A 22205-nucleotide genomic window follows, 5' to 3' on the forward strand; every position below is an offset into this window, starting at 1 on the left:
TCAAATGTAGTAATCATTGATGTATTTGTAAAAATATTAGATGTATCAGGAATTTTTTTTCAATAAATATAGATGTCTTTTAACTTTATTAAATATTTCAGGTAGGTCTAAAAAGATGGTAAAATCTACGAGATAAATTTTACGACATAGCTCATTGATTTCCGGTACATCCATGAGGATACTCTCTCTTTGGCGCGACTGAAATGTGGTTAGGTTGAGGGAGAAATTGTCCCTCCGAACACAAAATTAAGTTGATTAAGCGTCTTCTTATAGCGGAAAATGGATGCAGGAAAACTTGTAGAGGTGTTAAGGGCCACACTGGACCCGAATCAAAGAGAACAAGCTGAAAAACAATTGTCCGAGGTAAGTAATCCATTCGTCAGACACGTTATCCAAGATGGCAGACGTCATTGAGCACATGTAGAACTGCTGAATAAATTGATGAATGAAAACTCCGTACTTTAAATGACAAATTGATTTTATAATCAAAATATTTTTAATTGATGATATATTACATGTTACAATTAATTGTAATATATGTAGAATATGCTTGGCACTTTGCCAACATTACTAAGGCTGAAACCATGTGGTGATGGGTAAATTGTGATTGATTGTGGAATTCAATATCACAAATTAAGCTTACTGGCCAGTGAATTTGTACTCTAAAAATGCATTTACATCTTTAATTTTCTTCAATAACTTAGTATGATATTTAGGGCTGCCACGGTTCAGACATTTTTCGGTTCGGTTCGGTTCAGAAAATAAATTCTCGGTTTTCGGTTTTTTCGGTTCGGTTTTCATTTTGAGAATTTAAATAAAACATCTTTATATATATCAAAGGATAATAAGGATTAAGGACATTGAGAAAGTACTATTTTGCCGACACAAATTTCTATCCATTTTATTCAACAGAACAAGTTGTTAAATGTAACAAAAAATAACAAAGTATTAAACTTCTTGTTTAAAATAAAAAGATAAAGTTATTGACTAGAGTTATCTTGTTTCAAACAATTGAAACATTCAAAACGTGAAGTATTCCCACACTTGTGATTTGGTTTTCCTTCCACATGTGTATGCCATGTTTAAATGTCTTCGATGTTACCTGTATTTTCATTGGTTAAAGAAACCTTCATTGAAATAAACAACCAATCACAACGCGTGTTGCAAGCAAATTAGTATTATATAAAAGATAAAAAAAACCGAACCGAATTCCGGAAAACCTGACTCGAACCGAACCGAATGCCATTTCGGAGCGGTTAACCGAGTTTTCGGTTAACCGTGACAGCCCTAATGATATTACAAAATGTGTCTATATATTTCTTCATTCTGGAATTCTAATTGGAAACAGATTTTCACATGATGTAAAAGGATTTACTGTTATTTATTTTCTTTTTGAGGGGGGGTGGTGTACATTTGGTTGCAAAGTACAGCAGAATACAGTAGGAAAATGATAAGAGATATTGTAAATTATTAAATCGGATCAAGAGGCAGAAATCTATCAATATTACAGTCTGCAAGCCTTGGTATTGATGGTTTGGAACTGCTGAGCTGTAGAGTTTCTTAAATAAAAGACCTTTTGTGTAGAAGCATTCATTTGGTCCTCTAGAGCATTCACAGGTGAAAATTTGAAAAAAAAAGAATATGGATCATTTCTAATGTTGTTAAAAAAATTGTATAGGCCCTATGGTTTTATTGCAATGAAATAGATTTTGATATACTTGAATTTAACAAGAGTTATTCCTATTGCCGTATTGGCCTTGAACATGCTTTGTTTTTAACCAGTTTTAGTAATTGGCAAAAAAAAAATACTGAGTATAAGCGACAGTAGGAGGTAAGTCATCAATGGCACAATGGTATTAACCCTTTCAACACTGTAGACCTCCACAACGGTCTGATAAAATTTCTCCTTTCAACACGGTAGACCGTTGTGGAGGTTTTAGATACAAAACTGAAAGCAACATGTTTATTCTTAGAAATAGAAAGTATTCTCTGCGCAAAATCTTCGCTATGAATTATGGGTAATTTGATATAAACATCCTGTAACAAATATGGCGGACCACATGGCAAAAATCACAGGAAAAAAAGGAAAATTAGACGAATTTTAAAGGAAACAAAGAAACTTGCAAAATGGCGGTAAACATCGAAATGTCCGATGTTTCTGGCGACGAAATCTCAAGTAAAAACGGGGATTTGGACATTAGAAACGTTCATAGACATTAAAGATATGCGTAATAAACATTGTTGTGAAAGGTAGTCGGAGAAACTTGACTTGGAATCGGACTATGAAGGCTCCAAGACGGACCGTGTTTACGAAGCCCCGGACTTCTCTCAATATACAAGAACACCATGTTTTTATTTATTTATTTTTTGGACATATTTTTTCAAAGAATAATGACATGTTACATATCATTTTAATCGGGAATAATTTCTCTTTTAAACGATGGTAAGAACATATGTGATTTTGAAACTTCATAGCAGCAAATTTATCAAAATATTACATAAGATCATTTAAAATACAAAATATTTTTTTTTATTGGCGCTTTTGTCTTGTTAAATAATTTTAAATGCATATAAATTTCGTATCATCTAAAAGAAAAATGTCTTACCTTTCTTATGATGTGTCTTTTATTAAAATATTTTAATAAATAAAGAAGTTATTGTATTTTTAGCTCACCTGAGCTGAAAGCTCAAGTGAGCTTTTCTGATCACATTGTGTCCGTCGTCCGTCCGTCCGTCCGTCTGTCTGTCCGTCCGTCCGTCCGTCCGTCTGTAAACTTTTCACATTTTCAACTTCTTCTCAAGAACCACTGGTCCAATTTTAACCAAACTTGGTACAAAGCATCCTTGGGTGAAGGGGAATTTAAATTGTTAAAATCAAGGGCCAAGACCCCTTCCAAGGGGAGATAATCAAGAAAATACGAAAATAGGGTGGGGTCATTAAAAAATCTTCTTCTCAAGAACCACTGGGCCAGAAAAGCTGAAATTTATGTGGAAGCATCCTGGGGTAGTGTAGATTTTAAATTGTTAAAATCATGACCCCCGGGGGTAGGGCGGGGCCACAATAGTGAATCCAAGTTTTACCTAGAAATATATAGAATAAATCTTTAAAAATCTTCTTCTCAAGAACCACTAGGCCAGGAAAGCTGAAACTTATGTGGGAGCATCCTTGGGTAGTGTAGATATTAAATTGTTAAAATCATGACCCCCGGGGGTAGGGCGGGGCCACAATAGGGAATCCAAGTTTTACATAGAAATATATAGAACAAATCTTTAAAAATCTTCTTCTCAAGAACCACTGGGCCAGGAAAGCTGAAATTTATTTGGAAGCATCCTTGGGTAGTGTAGATATTAAATTGTTAAAATCATGACCCCCGAGGTTAGGGCGGGGCCACAATAGGGAATCCAAGTTTTACATAGAAATATATAGAATAAATCTTTAAAAATCTTCTTCTCAAGAACCACTGGGCCAGGAAAGCTGAAACTTATGTGGAAGCATCCTTGGGTAGTGTAGATATTAAATTGTAAAAATCATGACCCCCGGGGGTAGGGCGGGGCCACAATAGGGAATCCAAGTTTTACCTAGAAATATATAGAATAAATCTTTAAAAATCTTCTTCTCAAGAACCACTGGGCCAGGAAAGCTGAAACTTATGTGGGAGCATCCTTGGGTAGTGTAGATATTAAATTGTTAAAATCATGACCCCCAGGGGTAGGGCGGGGCCACAATAGGGAATCCAAATTTTACATAGAAATATATAGAACAAATCTTTTAAAAATCTTCTTCTCAAGAACCACTGGGCCATGAAAGCTGAAACTTAAGTGGAAGCATTCTTGGGTAGTGTAGATATTAAATTGTTAAAATCATGACCCCCGGGGTAGTGCGGGGCCACAATAGGGAATCCAAGTTTTACATAGAAATATATAGAACAACTCTTTAAAAATCTTCTTCTCAAGAACCCCTGGGCCAGGAAAGCTGAAACTTATGTGGAAGCATCCTTGAGTAGTGTAGATATTAAATTGTTAAAATCATGACCCCCGAGGTTAGGGCGGGGCCACAATAGGGAATCCAAGTTTTACATAGAAATATATAGAACAAATCTTTGAAAATCTTCTTCTCAAGAACCACTTGGCCAGGAAAGCTGAAACTTATGTGGGAGCATCCTTGGGTAGTGTAGATATAAAATTGTTAAAATCATGACCCCCGGGGGTAGGGCGGGGCCACAATAGGGAATCCAAGTTTTACATAGAGATTTATTGAACAAATCTTTTAAAATCTTCTTTTCAAGAACCACTAGGCCAGGAAAGCTGAAACTTATGTGGAAGCATCCTTGAGTAGTGTAGATATTAAATTGTTAAAATCATGACCCTCGGGCATAGGGCGGGACCACAATGGGGAATCCAAGTTTTACATAGAAATATATATAGAACAAATCTTTTAAAAAGATCTGCATCACCCAAGTTACTCAGGTGAGCGATGTGGCCCATGGGCCTCTTGTTTCATATGTTAGGTGAATTTTCTAACAATGGCTCAAGTTACTCAGTGTACTGGGGTTGCTTGATAAAAGTTACTCAGTGTTGAAAGAGTTAAGAAATTGCTGATTCCAATTTCAAAATTGGCAAAAAAGAAATCCTCTGAAAAATTCTTGAAACAGCTTCTTGAGATGTATAAATATTCACCACTTCACTTAACAAAATTTTGAAAGCCCTATTAAAATAGTGGACTTCTTTTCTGATGAAGATAATATTTTAAAAGCGTCCTTTTATTCAAATATAAGCTCACCTCAATGAAGTTGCCACTGTTGGGGAGCTTATGTGATAACCTTGACATTGGTGTTCATGTAGGCATTGGGGGCCCAGGTTAAGGTTTTTGATGCAGTTTTCTTTTTCCTATGTTCTTCTATGCCCTACATTAGTCAGAGATGTATAAGCCAAGGTTTCAGATGAGATGCTACAATTTTAGCAAAGGAGTGGCCAGATTTACGAGGATTTGACCCACATGCAGGTCTATTACTAAGAAACTATAAGGCCCATTACTGTCTTGTCCACCTTAGACCTAGCTTTAGTTTGAGGGAAGGGCTTCATGCCATTAAAATGGTTACTAGAAAATAATTAAATTTGTGTTGTTACATATTTTAAAATTTTTATTGTAGGTTCATAAAATTATAGGATTCAGTCCTATTTTACTTCAAGCGATTATGTCAGAGCAACTGGATATGCCTGTCAGACAAGCAGGTAAACCTCTTATTGGACAAATGACCAAAATGGATTAAAAGCAGCATGTTTTGAAGAATGTGCTTGACCAATAAAGTTTTAATTCATATAGGTGAACTTTAAAACAAATATTGCAGGTGTCATTTATTTGAAAAACATGGTGACCCAGTTTTGGCAAGATCGTGAGGTAGAGAAGCCGGGGGACCCAGTACCATTTTCTATCCATGAACATGACAGAGCTGCAGTACGAGAACACATAATTGAGGCCATCATCCAGGCTCCTGATCCAGTCAGGTAAATTACTATTAATATGGCCATAATAAAATTATTCCTAGATTCTCATCCCCACCCGCCCCGATTTTATACCCCCGCCTCGATTTTTTTATTACTGTTTTGCTTCGTCTTAATTCTGATCAGGATCGGTATTCATCTACCATTCTACTTTCGTTTTAAATCCCGCGAAAATGGACATGATTTTGACAGCTGAAAAGATGGTAATTGCTATAATACATGCGTATATATTTTAAACAAGGGACATTGGTTGAAAAAGATTGGTGATGATGTGAAGTAAGAGATAATTGAACCTTTACTATAACTTTTATTCGGTTATTGAAGATAAAATTACACCGATTGACCAGGTCAATAAAAAATCTGCAAAATTGAAGAAATAAAAAATATAAAATAAAAGCCGCCCGCCCGCCTCGATTTTTAAAAAAATTCGGATGAGAATCTAGCAATTTATTTATTATGGCCTATTATCCATTTTAACTCACGCAGGTGAGTTACTTACTATCCACATCGTCCATGCTCTTCATCCAGCCAGGTAAGTTATTATGGATTATCTACCCCCTCTATCCATTCAGGTCAGTGTTGGGCATCATCTATGCTCTTTGTCATTTAAGAAAAACTCTCAGAAAATCATTAAAGAAAAAATGTCAGAAAATCATCAAGCACTCAAAATACAAAAATATGTTCATAAAGATGACTATCCTGTCCCAATTGTAGACAGATAGATTTCTGAAAAATATTAATGTTGTGTCAAGGTTTCTGAAAGCTATCCGTTTGTGACTTGTTCGTACATCAGCATTAATGTTCTGGTGATGTAGCTAGGAATCATGCATAATATCATTGTTGCATATATTCATTGTGCTGGTATGTTTCAACATGTTAAAAAGAATTCATATATGAATAAAGCCAGAAGTATGTTATTTTGATAGAACATTTACAGTGAGAAAACTAAAATGTAGCATTTTCTCATGTTTGTTTTCAGAGTTCAGCTGTGTGTTTGCATCAGTCACATGATAAAGCATGATTATCCAGGACGTTGGCCCAATGTTCCAGAGAAGATCTTGCTGTACATCCAGTCAGATAACCATGTAACATGGATGGGGGCATTAATGTGCTTGTATCAAATGGTCAAAGTCTATGAGTAAGTTCTGATTTGACAAGGTTTTACCACTTTATTAATATTGAAGGCCAATACTGATCTTTTATTTGGTAATTTGTGGTTCTAAGTGGAAAGCAGATCGTATGACTAACTTTTACTTGTATAATAATTATATTGTCTTGTATGAGCTTTGAAATAAAGTTTGGTTTTTTTCACTTTAGGTACAAGAGACCTGATGAGAGGAAAATCCTGGATGATGCTATGGGAGTGATTTTACCGATGGTGTATCAGCGCCTCGTCAGCCTCATGCCAGACGAATCAGAGTATTCAGTGCTTCTACAGAAACAAATACTTAAAGTCTTTTATGCATTCATTCAGGTATTTCTATGAATAAGTATATTTCCTTAAGTATATCTTTGTTTAAACCAAGAAAAACATATCTTTGTTTAAATCAAGAAAGTATTTTTAAAGATTTTTTTCTCTATTCAAACTTTCAATATCGGTAAATGTTTATAAATTGATGTAATGGGTTTCAATAAAGGTTCATTTTGTTGTTAAAGGTTATATTTTTGTTTTGAAGAATTATCTCCCCCTAGAAGTTTTGACACGCGAGGTTTTCACGCAGTGGATGGAAGTAGTCAGACAGATAGTAGACAGACCAGTTCCTGAGGTATGGAGAAAGGTTACTCTTAGAACAAGATGATTAACATGTGTATTTTACCCTTAAATTAGTGATTTTTTACTACCGTAATTTTTGGGTTATAGGTCGATGGGGTATATAGGTCGAAAGGCTCATTTTCAGCCTTAATTTTTGAAAAATCCTAAGATAGGACGAACTTACTATATAGGACGAGGCTTTGTTTCCCGTTTTCTAAAGATTCTTACGCAGATACAACGTATCAGAACAGGTAAACCCCTAGAATTACCGGGGTTATTCCGTGACATAAATGTATCAAGAAATTAAACAGGTATTTTAATGAGTACAGAATTTAAATAAAGTTTTTTTTTTTTAAAGTAGTTAAAACTTCTTTGAATTGTGTTACTACTTATTTTTTTTCCAACTTGCCTGTTCAATGCCTCCGTAGTTTCACACCGTTGTTAAATCAAAGGCATAAATAACACGTAAAAACATTATTATTTTACAGCTATAATATTCGGGAAATACCCGAGACCAAAGAATAGTAATTCCGATTTCAGAACAACTTGGACACATTCCTGTTAACTTTATTCATGCAGACATTATTTACCGATGGACGACAATTACTTCGATGTCCGCCATTTTTATTTTTCTTCTCCAGGGATTCGCTAAAACACGCAAATGACCATTGAATGTATATATCAAGCAACAGTAAAGAATTGAAATTATATTAACACTCTAATAAGTTTAATTTATAAATTTAATTGAGAGTACATTCACAATTTGACTGTCAACATGAATTTCACGGCTTTGTTTGTTCAATGATGTGTAACACTAATACCCTATAACGGCACGTGGGTTTGTTATAATCATGCCCCGCAGGCATTTAAACCAACTGAACACAGGTGTTACACCTTTGTGTACACAGTGTAAATCCCTTTATCTTTCAGACAATTAAAATTCTGTTAGAAGCCAATCTTTGTATGCCGGTAATTCAATGTAAATTATATTTCTGTCACCTGTATTTATTGCTAATTCTTTGCTTAAGACAATAAAAAATATTTAATATACTATTTCAATTTATCGCTACTAATAAATGGTAAAAACACTACAGTTGTGATCTTGAAAATTTTTCCGTATTTTAAATTTTGATACGGTTGCGGTTTTACTTTTAGTAAACGGTAGCGACTTCCTAACTTCACAAGATGGATACCGCATGATGTTAATGGATAATACGTTGAGGAATTATTTAATAGATGAAACAATGTTGTTTTCCTTTGTCATCAACGGATAATTAATGGAATTTATTTTGTAAAAAAGCTATAGAATAAATATTTTATTGTTTACCTGGGCATTAATTTTTCTGGCGCGTAAAATAATGAAAAAAGTTATGAAAGTGGCACAGATTTGCTTTGAAATTGATGAAAATTTTATTGATTTGGGGGCATTTTTCGTAAACTTGAGCCTTAGAAAGGTCGAATTCGTATATTGGGCGACCCCAGCGGTTCTGAGAAAAAAAGTATCGACCTATTATCCGAAAATTACGGTATATTTGAAGCTACTTTAACTGTAAAATCTCTTTTTTGGGGGGAAGGGAAGAGTTTTCATTGTTTGAGGAATAGTTTGATTTTGTGGTTGTAGAAGTAAACATGCTTTTGTAGTTTGAAATTTTAACATTTCAAGGTTAAAATTCATTGGTGTCTTCATACCATGAAACCAACAAAAATGAAACCTCATTAAAATTATTTGTATCACTGTATCTTGTTGCTTGTCATTGGGAGAATCAGGAAAACTATTCAAAGTGTTTGAATAATGTGGAGTCTTTGTATTACACTTGAATATTAAATTCAGAAAAAAATCAACAGAAAATTTTGCACCATTCAATTGATAATGGTTTTTCTACATGGAAACTGTTTATGAAAGGGTGCAAGATGAGAACTCATTTTTTAACTCCCAGCTATTATGTATTAGTAGCTGGTATAAGGGGATGAGGACATAAAAACTCAATTTTGTCTCGCCTGCGACGAATGTCGCGAAGCGAGACATAGCGACCATAGATTCCGTCGTCGTCGTCGTCGTCGTCGGCGTCCAACTTTTGGTTAACCCAAATGTCAAAGTTTTATAAACTGCAATAACTTTCTCAAATTTTATTCAGTCTTCTTGAAATTTGGACACAATATTCAGTATGGATAAAAATTTATATCCCAAGTATGATTTTGAAAAAAAAAATTCAAATTTTTCCGTATTTTTTCCTTAAGTTGGACTTAGTTTTTTCATGATAATTTATGGTGAAGACCTATATTCCAGCAACTATAAGTTATAGGGATATGATAATTAGTCAGTGGATACATCATGGGTAACCACAAACGTCAGTACCAGAATTAGGTCATCTTGACCTACATTTTTCTGCATGAGTGACTTTGGTTAAATTTTTGGTGGAGGTCCATATCTCAGCATCTATAACTTATAATGGCATGATGATTTGTCATTGTACAGGTTATAAGTAACCAACAACATCAGTACCAGAATTAGGTCATTTTGACCTACATTTTTCTGCATGAATGACTTTGGTTAAATTGATAATGGAGGTTCATATTTCAGCAACTATAACTTATAGTGGCATGATAGTTAGTCAGTGGATACATCATGGGTAACCACAAACGCCTGTACCAGAATTAGGTCATCTTGACCTACATTTTTCCGCATGAGTGACTTTGCATAAATTTATGGTGGAGGTCCATATCTCAGCAACTATAACTTATAGTGGCATGATAATTTGTCAGTGGATACATGTTGTGTTCATCAGTATGCAAAAGTTATATATTAAATCCATATAAAATATACCTATAGTCAGTCCAGATAGAAACGTTTTACAGTTCTTATTAAGTCCATGACAATATCTCTTTAAAAACCAGCAAAATGACTCGATCCACTTTTTGAGTTATTCCTTCTGAAATGTCAATAAATGCTTCAGTTTATCAGACAATCATTTCTTACTAACCACAGCGACAGCAGGCGAGACACAGGGTTGCGGGCAACCCTTACGTACTTTTTTTAACTCCTAGCTATTATGTACTAGTAGCTGGTATAAAAGGATGGCGACATACATAAAAATTATTCACCAAGGCTGTAGGAGATTTAGGTCACAGACTATGATAAAGCCAGTTTTTCTTTGTCATTTATAAAGCAAACCAATCAAATAGATGTAGAGGATAGACCAGAATTGGCATGGTGGAAGGTCAAGAAATGGGCAGTTCACATCCTGGCCCGAGTGTTTGAGAGGTATTGAAACACATTATCTTTATGAACTCTCACAGAACTTAAACTGGATGCATTGACATTTTTTACCCTTACTTGAATTATTTTTTAGGTATGGAAGTCCTGGAAATGTCACTAAAGAATACAATCAGTTTGCAGAGTGGTACCTTAAAGCTTTCTCTGGTATGAACATTTTAAGATATCTTTGATTGTGAACTAATTTTCTGTCAGATAACATTCAAATTTTTCTAATTACTTACTTTTCACAAAACTAATTTCTATGCATGCAAACTGATTTAGTTGCTTATACTTGTATACACTTTTCACAGATACTAATCTCTCTTCATCAACTTTCAGGAGGAATCATACAAGTATTGTTCAAGGTACTGGACCAGTACAGACAGAAAGCATATGTAGCCCCAAGAGTTCTTCAACAGTCTATCAACTATCTCAACCAGGGGTAAGGAACAAAAAATTTATTATCAACTTCTTTGTGCTTGTACTTCACATAAAGCATACATTTTGTTAAAAGCCAGGACAGAGGGTGGGAGTGGGTGGGTTACATGCAGAATGGAGAATTAATAATGTATTGCACTTTTGGACTATCATTACATTGAATCATGAAATTGCATTGCATTACTGCTTTTTATTTAAATTTGAATTATAAACTTGTATAATAGCATGAGCATCACTCTGGTTACTAATGCATATACTTTATTTATAGGGTTAGTCATGCATTCAGTTGGAAGTTCATGAAACCACACATGCAGGTGAGTTTATGGAAAGAAATATCCTATATCAGGGATTTTCCACACCATTTTGGGAATGGGGCCCAGGCCCTTACCATTGGGAAATTTACGACATTTTACAACTTTTTGGGAAATTTTATAGCAAGATGTATTTTAATAAATTAACACTTGTGATAATTAAAATTGATTTTTTACTTCATTATTCAGAACTTTACTTCAGAAAATAGATCTATCATAAAGTTTTAGCAAAGTCTCCAAAAATTATGTTCATTTCATTAAGAGTTCAAACCTGACCATGTTTGTTTTACATGAATTCTTAAAAAATTAAACACAGGCTGTTCATTTTTGGGAAAAATGGAGGGATTTTGCAATTGGGAATGGGGCCCATATTCGGCCCTACACGGGGCAGTGGAAAATCCCTGTATATGTTTGAGGACCAGTTTTGATGCATATTTCATACATGCTTTGTGTGTATGGTTGCTGCACATTTAAATATGCTGGCAGAGACAATCTGTATCTGCTATTATCAAACAAGTGCTAGAATAATCTTACTGATCATAACTCCCACTTTGTCACCCTGACTTGGTGGTTTTAAATTCAGTATACAGCTGAGAGTTTAATTGTTCTTAATGTTTCTGATAAACTGAACCTATTAAATTGTTTTTTATGATGTTACTGTATATGTTAATGTAGCTTTTTACAAAGTCTGCAAACATGTCATAAGTATGCTTATTAGATATACTGGCTCACGGAACGGTTTCTTGACTGAAATTTCATGATGTACATGTATTCATATTCACATACACCTGTGTAACTGCATGGAGTATAGACTTAAGAATGGGTGAGGTAATTGGGCAATGAGTTAAAAGAGATATCCTGAATTATAAATTTCACAACCCCACCCCACCCCCATCTTAAAATAACTGATTTCACATAGCATGCACATAAGTGACATTTTCCAGACCTTTTCAAGACTTAATAGATTTGGAAAAATGTTATTTAAGAAATAAGATATCGTTTTTAGAGTTTCATTGGGTTATGATATGAAGTCGGTATGTGATTAAATTCTATAATGCCCGATGGGCATTATAGTAGATTTGATCACGTACCGACTTCATGTCATAACCCAATGAAACTCTAAAAACTGATATTTTATTTCTTTTATTTATATTTTACGTTTTTATTCATGTTACAAAGAAATACAGGCATTAATCCGACTTTGATTTTGAAATGCAATGTAACGTATCTACGACGTCATGTGACGTCACAGTCAGAACTTTCCAAATTGCTTGTGCAGTTTGCTTTCCGTACGCAAGAATGTCTGATCATGTGACCAACTGCATGTCATTGAAAATTGAATTTCAATTTTATTAGCATTGTTATATAAGGAAAGACATCAGCAAATGTAAATATTGATATATGATGCGGGACTCAATTTTGCTTGATAAAGAAACTTGGAACAAAAATAGTTGAATGAAGTCTGACAAGCAAACTTGGAAATGCCAATAAGAAAATTAATTTTTACCTGCTGCATGTCCTTTCAGCACTTTATCTGCTGGCAGAGATGTTTATGATCTGCTAAGTTCGTACAAGTGCTAGATCAATCTTACTGATCATAACTCCCATTTAGTCCTATGACTTTGTGGTTTTAAATTCAGTATACAGGAGTGCATTAGAAATGCATGTTAACGTAAGTTTAAATCAATGTGAAGATCGTTTTCATGATATGTACTTTTCCTGGCAGGCCCTAGTACAGGAGGTGATATTCCCTCTGATGTGTCACAGCGACGAGGATGATGAGCTTTGGAACACGGATCCCCAGGAGTACATCAGAATCAAGTATGGTAAGTCCTCAGAGTGTATCATCTTTACATTGGCAAGTTTTGGTGATTTTGGAACTCCACACATTTGTCAACGGTTCAAGTGGAGTTCGGAAATCACAAAACCTTGACAAGCTCTCTATCTTTGTAGATGTATTTGAGGATTTCCTGTCCCCAGTCATTGCTGCTCAGACCCTGTTTTATTCTGCTGCCTCTAAGCGTAAGGAGGTGTTACAGAAGGCCATGGGATTCTGTATGCAGGTGCTAACTCAACCACAGGTCAACCCTAGACAGAAAGATGGAGCTCTTCACATGATCGGAGCGGTGGCAGAGGTTCTTCTGAAGGTGAGACAGTGGGAAAGTTGATTTTCTGGTGTTTGAGTAAATATGTGATCAGTGTAAATTGTTGTTTATTTATATTGACTAATGAAGGAATTCTTTTGAGAACTAGCGGATGATGAAAATGTTGACTGATACTGATGATTAAATCATGTCAAACACTCTAATTTTTTTCTGAATCGGTTTTCAAAATAATTCCTTGTCATTTTCAGTTAAAAAACATGTTTTGTATTTATGGGAAAAACTGTACAATGATTTATTGTTTGAATGCAAATTGTCTTGGGAATTTTAGGGCAACCATACCCGCTTCCTGGGTATAAGAAAGCCTAGGAATTCTTTGGTAAAAAAGCTGAACTGGTGTTACACAGATTCCTTCTTGTTTATTTCTGTTTAGTTCTGATTGTATTTTATATATTTGACTTCTTTTGTTACATCTTGGGAAAAAATACATGTATTTGAAATTTTAATAATGTTGACTAATCGTTTGTTTATAACTAATTTTTGGTGTTTTTATGTGAAAATATTTCCAGCTGACAGATGGCTAGATTGAAAGCCTAAATGCTAGTAGAAATTGTGTTTCTTAATTGAGTACAGAATACTAAATTCCTATTCATCTTTAACCTTGCTTTGAAGAGAAAAATATACAAAGATCAGGCAGAAATGTTGTTGGCTACACACGTTTTCCCAGAATTCAACAGTGAACACGGCTTCCTGAGAGCTAGGGTAAGAATATGCTGTACATACATGTACGTTTTGTTTTAGAAATATTTTTTATCTTGGTATGTAAACTTGATTGTTTTAAATTCTTTTCAGCATACTTTTCATATGCTTTCATAACATTGCAGGCTGCCTGGGTGCTGAAGCATTTCTGTGAGCTGAAGTTTAAGAATGAGAACAACTTGAAGACGGCTCTCGAGATGGTGCGGAATAGTTTGTGTTCAGACAAAGAGCTCCCGGTCCGTGTAGAGGCTGCTGTGGCTCTGCAGGTCCTTCTGGTGGAGCAAGAGAAAGGTAATGGGGCCAGAAAAATCACCTTGATGTACAGGGTTGTTACTCAGATGACAGTTGTTGAGGAAAATTAATCATCACTTTTGCTTTCTTTTGCAGCCAGAGATTTTATCCAACCATTTGTCAAACCCATTTGTTTAGGTGAGTTGTTTTCTCAGCGTAAATGCTGAATATAATATAAAGTATTTTCCTAATAAGACACATTTTAGATTAAAAAAAGGATAAACTCTTATTTACTTGTTTTGATTTTATAGAACTGTTGAAAGTTATACGAGAAACGGAAAATGATGACCTTACCAGTGTGATGCAAAGAATTGTGATAACGTTTGACAAAGAGGTCACCCCACTAGCTGTCGAAATGATGACCCATCTGGTTAGTCTTATTGAGATTCTCAAAATGATTAAGATAAAATTGATTTTTCATATATAAGTTGCATACAAAATGTAAAAATTAACACCATTCTCCTTTGCTAAATGTACACTTTATATGACAGATGTGTGTAATGCTGACAGATTTTGGCTTATAAGGTTTGTATAATTCTTAAATTAAAAATTTGTACAAGAAGGTTCATTCAAATTGTAGGCTCAGACTTTTGCTCAAGTGATAGAGGCAGATATGGACAGTTCTGAAGAAAAGGCCATTACTGCACTTGGTATCCTAAATACCATGGAAACCATTCTAAATGTCATGGAAAACCAAAAAGAGGTATGTATATGTACACTTAAAATAAAGAAGAAAAACACGAAAAACTTCAGTAAAGCTTTAGGCCTTTCATTCAAAAATGATAGAATGAAAGGCCTAAAGCTTTACTGAAGTTTTTTGTGTTTTTCTTCTTTATTTTTTAAAAAGTATTTACATGTAATTCTGACCACTGAGACTTTTTAGTGGATTATCTATATACATGTACACTATACAGTAGTAAAGATGATTATTTAAGGAATTAATATGTGTTTTTCTTCTATATTAACAACAGCTTAGATGACAACCTTAATGTTTTTTGCCTTTCAGATTTTGACACAGTTGGAAGGAATTGTATTAAATGTTATAGGAGTTATCCTTCAGAAAAATATAATGGGTAAATATTTTTTTGACATAATACATATTTTGATTATTTTCCTACAGAAGGACTTCAAGTGAAATGCCTCAAGATGTTTGAATCGCTTTCTCCATAAATGCATGTGCTGTTGTATCTTTATTAAAACAAGTTTGATTCACTTTTCTTCATGGGAAAAAAGTATATGAAATCATGCTCAAAAGCATGTCCCCATTAATAATGATGTATCTTTATGATCTTTTATATTTGATTTTTCAGACTTCTATGAGGAGGTGTTATCTTTGATCTACAGTCTGACCAGTGCTCAGGTGTCCCATCACATGTGGCAGGTGTTTGGTATGTTGTATGAGATGTTCCAGAAGGACGGCATTGACTACTTTACAGGTAAGTGTGGGTGTTGTATCCAAAAAAAAAAACAAAAAAAAAACTGACAAATAAGTGGGCTGGACGGACTAATGATGAAAACAACATCTGATGTCACATGATTTTATCTCAGACACTCTAATTTTTTTCTGAGGTCAGTCCATGCATATTTCGTTTAACCGCTTGATAATCATTTAAGAATGAAAAACTCACCTTTATTTACTGATTTTAGATATGATGCCAGCCCTTCACAACTACATAACAGTGGATACCCCTGCTTTCCTCTCCAATCCTGAACACATACAAATCATATACAAAATGTGTAAACAGGTATGTTATACATTAATTTTTGTTCAAAAGTAAAATTAGGTATAAATCGAACAAAAGTGGAAATGGAATTCAATGATAATGGGTGACCATTGTAGTAATAAGGGGAATGGATTGTTAACAATCATTTTCAGAACTATGAACACTTTAGAGTAGAGATTGTTAAGCTATACATCTGAGTGGTTTGTTATTAGGTGATGTCTGCAGAAATCGGAGAAGATGCTGAGTGCCATGCTGCTAAATTACTGGAGGTTATTTTATTACAATGTCCAGGACAAGTGGATCAGGTATAGTGTTTACATCTAATCTAGTATTGATATTTGTTTAACTGTACAAGTGGATTTTTTAGCAAGACATATTTTTATAGTGTTTTAGCTTGAATTCCAAAAAGAGTATAGTATAAAAAATTTGAAAGATGTGCCTTTAATTGATAGGGAGATGTTCACTTTTACTGATATTGGGAATGTGACGTGACATTGAATTTCTATCCAAGGTTTATCTTTTGTCAGACCAAGAATGATAAAATATCTATTTTTTTCCCTTTGTAGGTTGTGCCATCTTTCGTAGAACTTGTGTTACAGAGATTGACTCGTGAAGTTTTGACCTCAGAATTACGGACAATGTGTTTACAAGTTGTGATTGCGGCCCTGTATTATAACGCTCCCTTATTGTTGGACACTTTAACTAAGTTACAGATAGACAATATCACAGGATCTATATTAGAACAATTCTTAAAACAATGGCTTCATGATGTAGACTGTTTCTTAGGGTAAGTGTTTCTGAGAGAGTTCAATTATTTGTAAGAAAAGTTTTGCAAATATTTCTTCACACAGAAAGAACAGATTCATTGGCATTGATAAAATAAAAAGGGGAAGTTGAATGATGAAAAGCACAAAATGATGAGGATGATTTTAAATGTTAATCACTCTAATATTTTTCTCTGACGACTTCCTCCACAAATGAAGAACAACCAGTTCAGTGATTGTTGATTTACTTGTTATTAAAGCTTTTCTCTTGATTTCAGGTTACATGACAGGAAAATCTGTGTTTTAGGTTTATGTTCGTTAATTAACATGGCTGGAAATCGTCCTGAAGAAATAACTCATGTTGGTCCTCAGATCTTGCCAGCTTCTCTTGTATTGTTCCAAGGCTTAAAACGAGCGTATGCAAGTGAGTTTACTGATTTATCTATAGGTTTTAATGTATATTGATGGGAGATCAATATGATTAAAACCTATTCTTAAGGATACACCAAAGGTTTCCAAAGGGCAAAATTTAATTTGCTTGTAATTCTTTCATTATCAAAGATAACATATTAAAAGTATATATCATTTGAAAGCTTGTTAAATTTACTATTTAATGATCCTAATGTAAACTTTCATTTTTATTTTATTAAAAAATAATTAATATTTTAATGTAAATGTTAGTGCATTTGTATTTTATAAATCAACTTTTTCATATTCCACCTTTCAAAGTCATAATTTTGCCTCAAGGTAGATTAAAGATTGAACTTAAAAACCTTATCTCAGATTTTTGATAAATCTTCTAGTTCAAAAGTTACATCCATTTGTCCATCAATGTTACTAATTTATTAGCCCAATTCTACACTTCCCCCAATAATTCAAGAACTAAGCAAGATATCAAAAATCTGAGATACGGTATTGTGAACACACATTTGAGACACAATCTAGCCAGTTTTCAGAGAAATTGGTCAATAAATAAGGAAGCTGAATCCTTTGAAATAATACCACCAACTGTCAATATTACTTTACAGTAGAGGGCAAAAACCCATTACACAACAAAGTCTGTAAAGCTAGAAATATATGACACCTTGGAGATTCAGCTTTGGATACCTGTCACTTATCCATATTTCCTATGCATATTCACAAGAATGGTAGGGCTGAAACGATACGCCCCCTCCACGATACGATACGTATTGCAATACTTGTGTCACAATTCAATTTTTTCAATACGATACAATTTAAGAGTGAAACTACTCATAAGGTTAAAGAAAAGTTTAGAAAACGTATTCAGATTTCAAAAACAAAGAGTAAAAGGTGGTGATACAATAAAAATATACTACCAGGGGTATGCAATTTAAAAATTCAAGTACTAGCCCACGGGCTAGTGGCAGCAATAAAGTTACTAGCCCCAAGTAAAAAGTTACTAGCCCAGATATAGGGACAAAAATTAAAATAAAACTAATGTTGAAAAAAAATTAATCATTGAAAAAGTTAGGGTACTAAGGTCATTCTTTTTGAAAATTAAAATGTTATTCTCACTATTAAAATTAAATCATATACAATTAATGATTATGACAGAAAATAAAAATGAATTTAAACAAAATATCTGAAGATCTTTCCTTTCTGATTATTTTGCACTAGCTCATTTAGAATTACAACAAATTCATTTTATTTTCATATTAAATCCTTAAATACACTAGAAATATATTTCATGTGAATCACACTGATCTTTCAGTTGATTAAGTGATCGTAAATAATTTAATGAGATATCTGCATGTATTTACAATAAACGGAGGAAATTCGGATTAGGAAAAAAACGACCGTTTTTGGAAGTAAATAAGTCAGGAAGTACTGCAGAATAGAGAAAATTATGGAGATTTATTGACAGTATGAGCATGCTGCCTGGAAAATATTCACTGGTTGGGAATTTGATAGCAAAAAAGGAGTAAAATACTGGTTGTACTTTTCATGTATTACATGCGTAGTTATAATTTTTACTAGCCCGAATTTACTTAATTTGTTAATTGCACATCTCTGATACTTGTGGTTCTGTTGATTAAGAACACTTTATTCGTATAAGTAATAGCAGAGGCAGCCTACTCTGAAACTTTACCGTAGCCAGTTTTCTCCCTCGTGTGTGTCAAACTGTTAAAATAAGGTCGAACCCGATCTATTTCAAAGAGTTAACCAAACCCGATTATAAAAAAACGTATCGAACCGAAAATCAAGATGGTGAATCGAACATTGAACCGAGCACTCATATCGAACAATATCGATATTTCGGTGAATCGTTTCAGCCCTAAAGAATGGGAGGTTCTTTTCTATATTTAGGTGCTTTAATTAAGTAAAATAGGTTCAATTTTGAATCAAAAAGATTTCCCGGCAAAATGGCAAGAGCTAGGCCCCACCTCCTATTTCACGGTCATTAGTGACCTGTTAGATCTCCTTCCCTAAATCTAGAGTCCCTGCAGTTTTATTACCGATAACCTCTGTGTTGCTAGTGAAGAATTCCCCAAGTGGTCACAGTGATTTATTGCTCCAGTCAGGAGCAGGCAGTCACAGATCGAATCAGAAGCTTCAATAACGGCACATTCACATGAGGTGGTGTTTATGTTTGATTATAGTTAAATAATTAGAAAACCATTTAACAATCATCAAGAATTTTTCATGCATTATAAAGCAGTGATTAGCATCCTTTTCTTAGCCAAAAATCTCAAAATTGACAAAAATCTTGAAAAAAGCCTTTGGTGTATCCTTAAACACTTTCTATGAATTATGGATCTGTATGTCGGTGTGTGGTAATGAATTGGGGAAAAAAACCCAAAATGTAAATGTGTTGTTATATGGCTTTTTTGTTGCCAGGCAAAGCTCAGGAGGAAAATGAGGACAGTGATGATGAAGATGAGGATGAAGATGATGAAGTCAATGGTAAGAAGACTTCACTGATGACAATATATTGTAGAAGCATGATATTTACTTGTTACTTGTTTCATAACTTCTGAAATTGAAATCCATCTTAAATAAATACACACATGATTTGCATCATAAGAACATTTAGATAGTGGTTTAGAACCTGATGAAATGCTATCTATAACTAAATGACTCTACAAGATTCAACAGTGCAGCTTTGTTGTTATTTCAGAGGAACTCGCGAGCTCAGAAGATGAGATAGACGAGGAAGGAGCTCAATATATAGAAAAATTAGAAAAAGCAGTGAGTAAAACATTGTATATAGAAAAATCAGAAAGTTAACATTGTTAGAGAAAATTTAAATTATTGCCACAGCAATGTAAGCTTTACATATGCTGTATGAATCCGAGAAGAATTCTTAATGTTATATAAGACCATCCTCACAATGATTCCACTATGGTTTTTCTAGGCTAACAATGAAGATGATGATAGTGATGGTGAGTACACCGACGACGGGACGGAGGAGACGGCACTGGAGAGTTATCAGACGCCACTGGACGAGGACAACTGTCCTGTAGACGAGTACATGATCTTCAAAACCGTTCTGTCAAGTACGTACTTCCTGTAGGGGCTTTACTGTAGTTGATCATTAATGGAAGATTCTCATTGTAATGACAATATTTGACATCCAAGTGTTGGTTATGTAGGGCTATTTTTGTTTCATATTACTTTCGCCTTTCACTCTTGCAAGAAATTTCACCCTTTTCAAATTTGCCCATGTATTTTTCCTCACTGATGACAAGGGTGAAAGGGTAAAAAAAAGAAGAGATAGATTAAACAGGGTTGAATATTTGTCTATACAAAGTAATACATGTACTTATAGGTGTGCTTAATCAGTACCATGATGCAGTCAAGTGTAGACTGACCATATTGTCAATATTGTTGCAATGAGTGCTATTTCACTTCTTTCTGTAAATTTAATGTAACATTTCAGACCTCCAGGGAAATGACCCTAACTGGTATAACTCCCTGATCAGTCAGTTAACCGAGGAACAGAGAAAAGAGGTGGAGGAGGTCTTCAAGCTGGCGGAACAGAGGAGAGCAGCTGCTGGTAAGTCAATCTGACAAACTAATCTCCTAATTACAATAGAAAACAGCTAAGACTTTATTACAAGAGAAATATATTCTGTAAAAGTAGAAGAGAAAAACACAGGCCCAACATACATGTAGTTAATCACATCAAACCTAGTGTTACAGACTACTAAAAGTATTGTAAATGTGCTATTCCTCCTTCAGTTTTGGTACAATTGTGAATTAATTGTTACACAGATGTAAGGATTCACCTTTGCTTTATCTTTTATAGAGTCAAAGAAGATTGAAGAGAGAGGAGGCTATGTTTTCCACCAGACTAGTGTGCCGTCAAATTTCAATTTCGGATCTTAACCACAGTTTAATTACAACATAATTCCTGATACATATCTTTTCCATGTGATGAAAAAAAAAAGATTTTAATGCCAGTATCAAACTTAATGTAAGGCAGGAAAAAGCTGAATTCTTCAGGAATTGTGTCGGTAATAAATACAGAAAAAACATTGGATCCCCCTGTTTTAAACTTCTTTGCATGGGCTTTTGAGTCGGATTTTCATGCCATTTTTTTTCCAATTATGACAAAGCTTTGTGTGAAATGCATCTTTGTAATGTAAACTTCAGTTCTAAACTGAGAAAACGGGTTGTTTCATTTGCTTCATTTTATATCCGTGCTATTGAAAAAGTGCTACTGTTTTCCTCATTTGTAATAGTGCTATGTTCTTTTTATTTATGCATTCAATTAACATACAAGAAAACCAGGGCAGAAAAAGGATTGACCTTTTAAAACCAGCTGTGTGTTGTCATGAAAATTGTAAAATGTTAATTTGTACGACAGATTTTTCTGGACATGGGGAGAAAAATACTGAAATTCTGACTATAGATAGTTTTCGATTGACCAAGAGTTACTTCCCGTTGGCCGCCATACTGGAGGTCCAAACGCTCATATTCCTTCATTGTTCAACCAATTTAAAATTTCTATATTTGCTATTCTGAATTAGAAATCATTATTTTTCTGAAGTATATAAATTTTTGGAGGCCTCCTTTATTTAAGAAAAATTATTTGATAAAGATTTTCCACCAAATATTTCTGCTTTAGTTTCTTAAACTTGGTAAGACAAAGAGGGAAAACCACTGAGTCGACCTCCAATATGGCGGCCAACGGGAGGTAACTTTCGCTAAATTCAGGCCTATCGAAAACTATCTATTGTAGAGTATAATTTTATCATGAGAAAACTTCAGAGATTAAAAGTTGTGACTGTTAATAAGTTTTAAACATACATGCAACTCGAAGGAATTCATTGTACTTGTA

The 22205-nt window shown here is 34.2% G+C and overlaps 2 protein-coding genes across 2 annotated transcripts in view; one reads left to right on the top strand and one right to left on the bottom strand.

The window, feature by feature from the left end:
* Nucleotides 1-22205, bottom strand: part of LOC134239527 (vesicle-associated membrane protein 8-like) — a 43816-nt gene that overhangs the window by 4137 nt on the left and 17474 nt on the right. The gene's annotated exons all lie outside the window — the stretch shown is intronic.
* LOC134239526 (importin-7-like) lies at nucleotides 201-21631 on the top strand. Its single transcript, XM_062721698.1, has 28 exons — nucleotides 201-363; nucleotides 5151-5232; nucleotides 5349-5505; nucleotides 6482-6640; nucleotides 6820-6976; nucleotides 7179-7268; nucleotides 10423-10517; nucleotides 10606-10676; nucleotides 10851-10953; nucleotides 11218-11263; nucleotides 12987-13086; nucleotides 13214-13407; nucleotides 14035-14124; nucleotides 14247-14412; nucleotides 14509-14550; nucleotides 14664-14782; nucleotides 14993-15115; nucleotides 15419-15485; nucleotides 15723-15848; nucleotides 16060-16157; nucleotides 16349-16441; nucleotides 16703-16923; nucleotides 17179-17324; nucleotides 19760-19825; nucleotides 20040-20110; nucleotides 20277-20418; nucleotides 20802-20918; nucleotides 21171-21631. The coding sequence occupies exons 1-28, from the start codon at nucleotides 280-282 to the stop codon at nucleotides 21248-21250; spliced, it is 3105 nt and encodes a 1034-aa protein (XP_062577682.1). The 5' UTR covers nucleotides 201-279; the 3' UTR covers nucleotides 21251-21631.

This window comes from Saccostrea cucullata, unplaced genomic scaffold (genome assembly GCF_032062105.1).
Source record: "Saccostrea cucullata isolate Sc308-1 unplaced genomic scaffold, CSIRO_AGI_Scuc_v1 ctg3215, whole genome shotgun sequence".
NCBI classification, from domain to species: domain Eukaryota; kingdom Metazoa; phylum Mollusca; class Bivalvia; order Ostreida; family Ostreidae; genus Saccostrea; species Saccostrea cuccullata.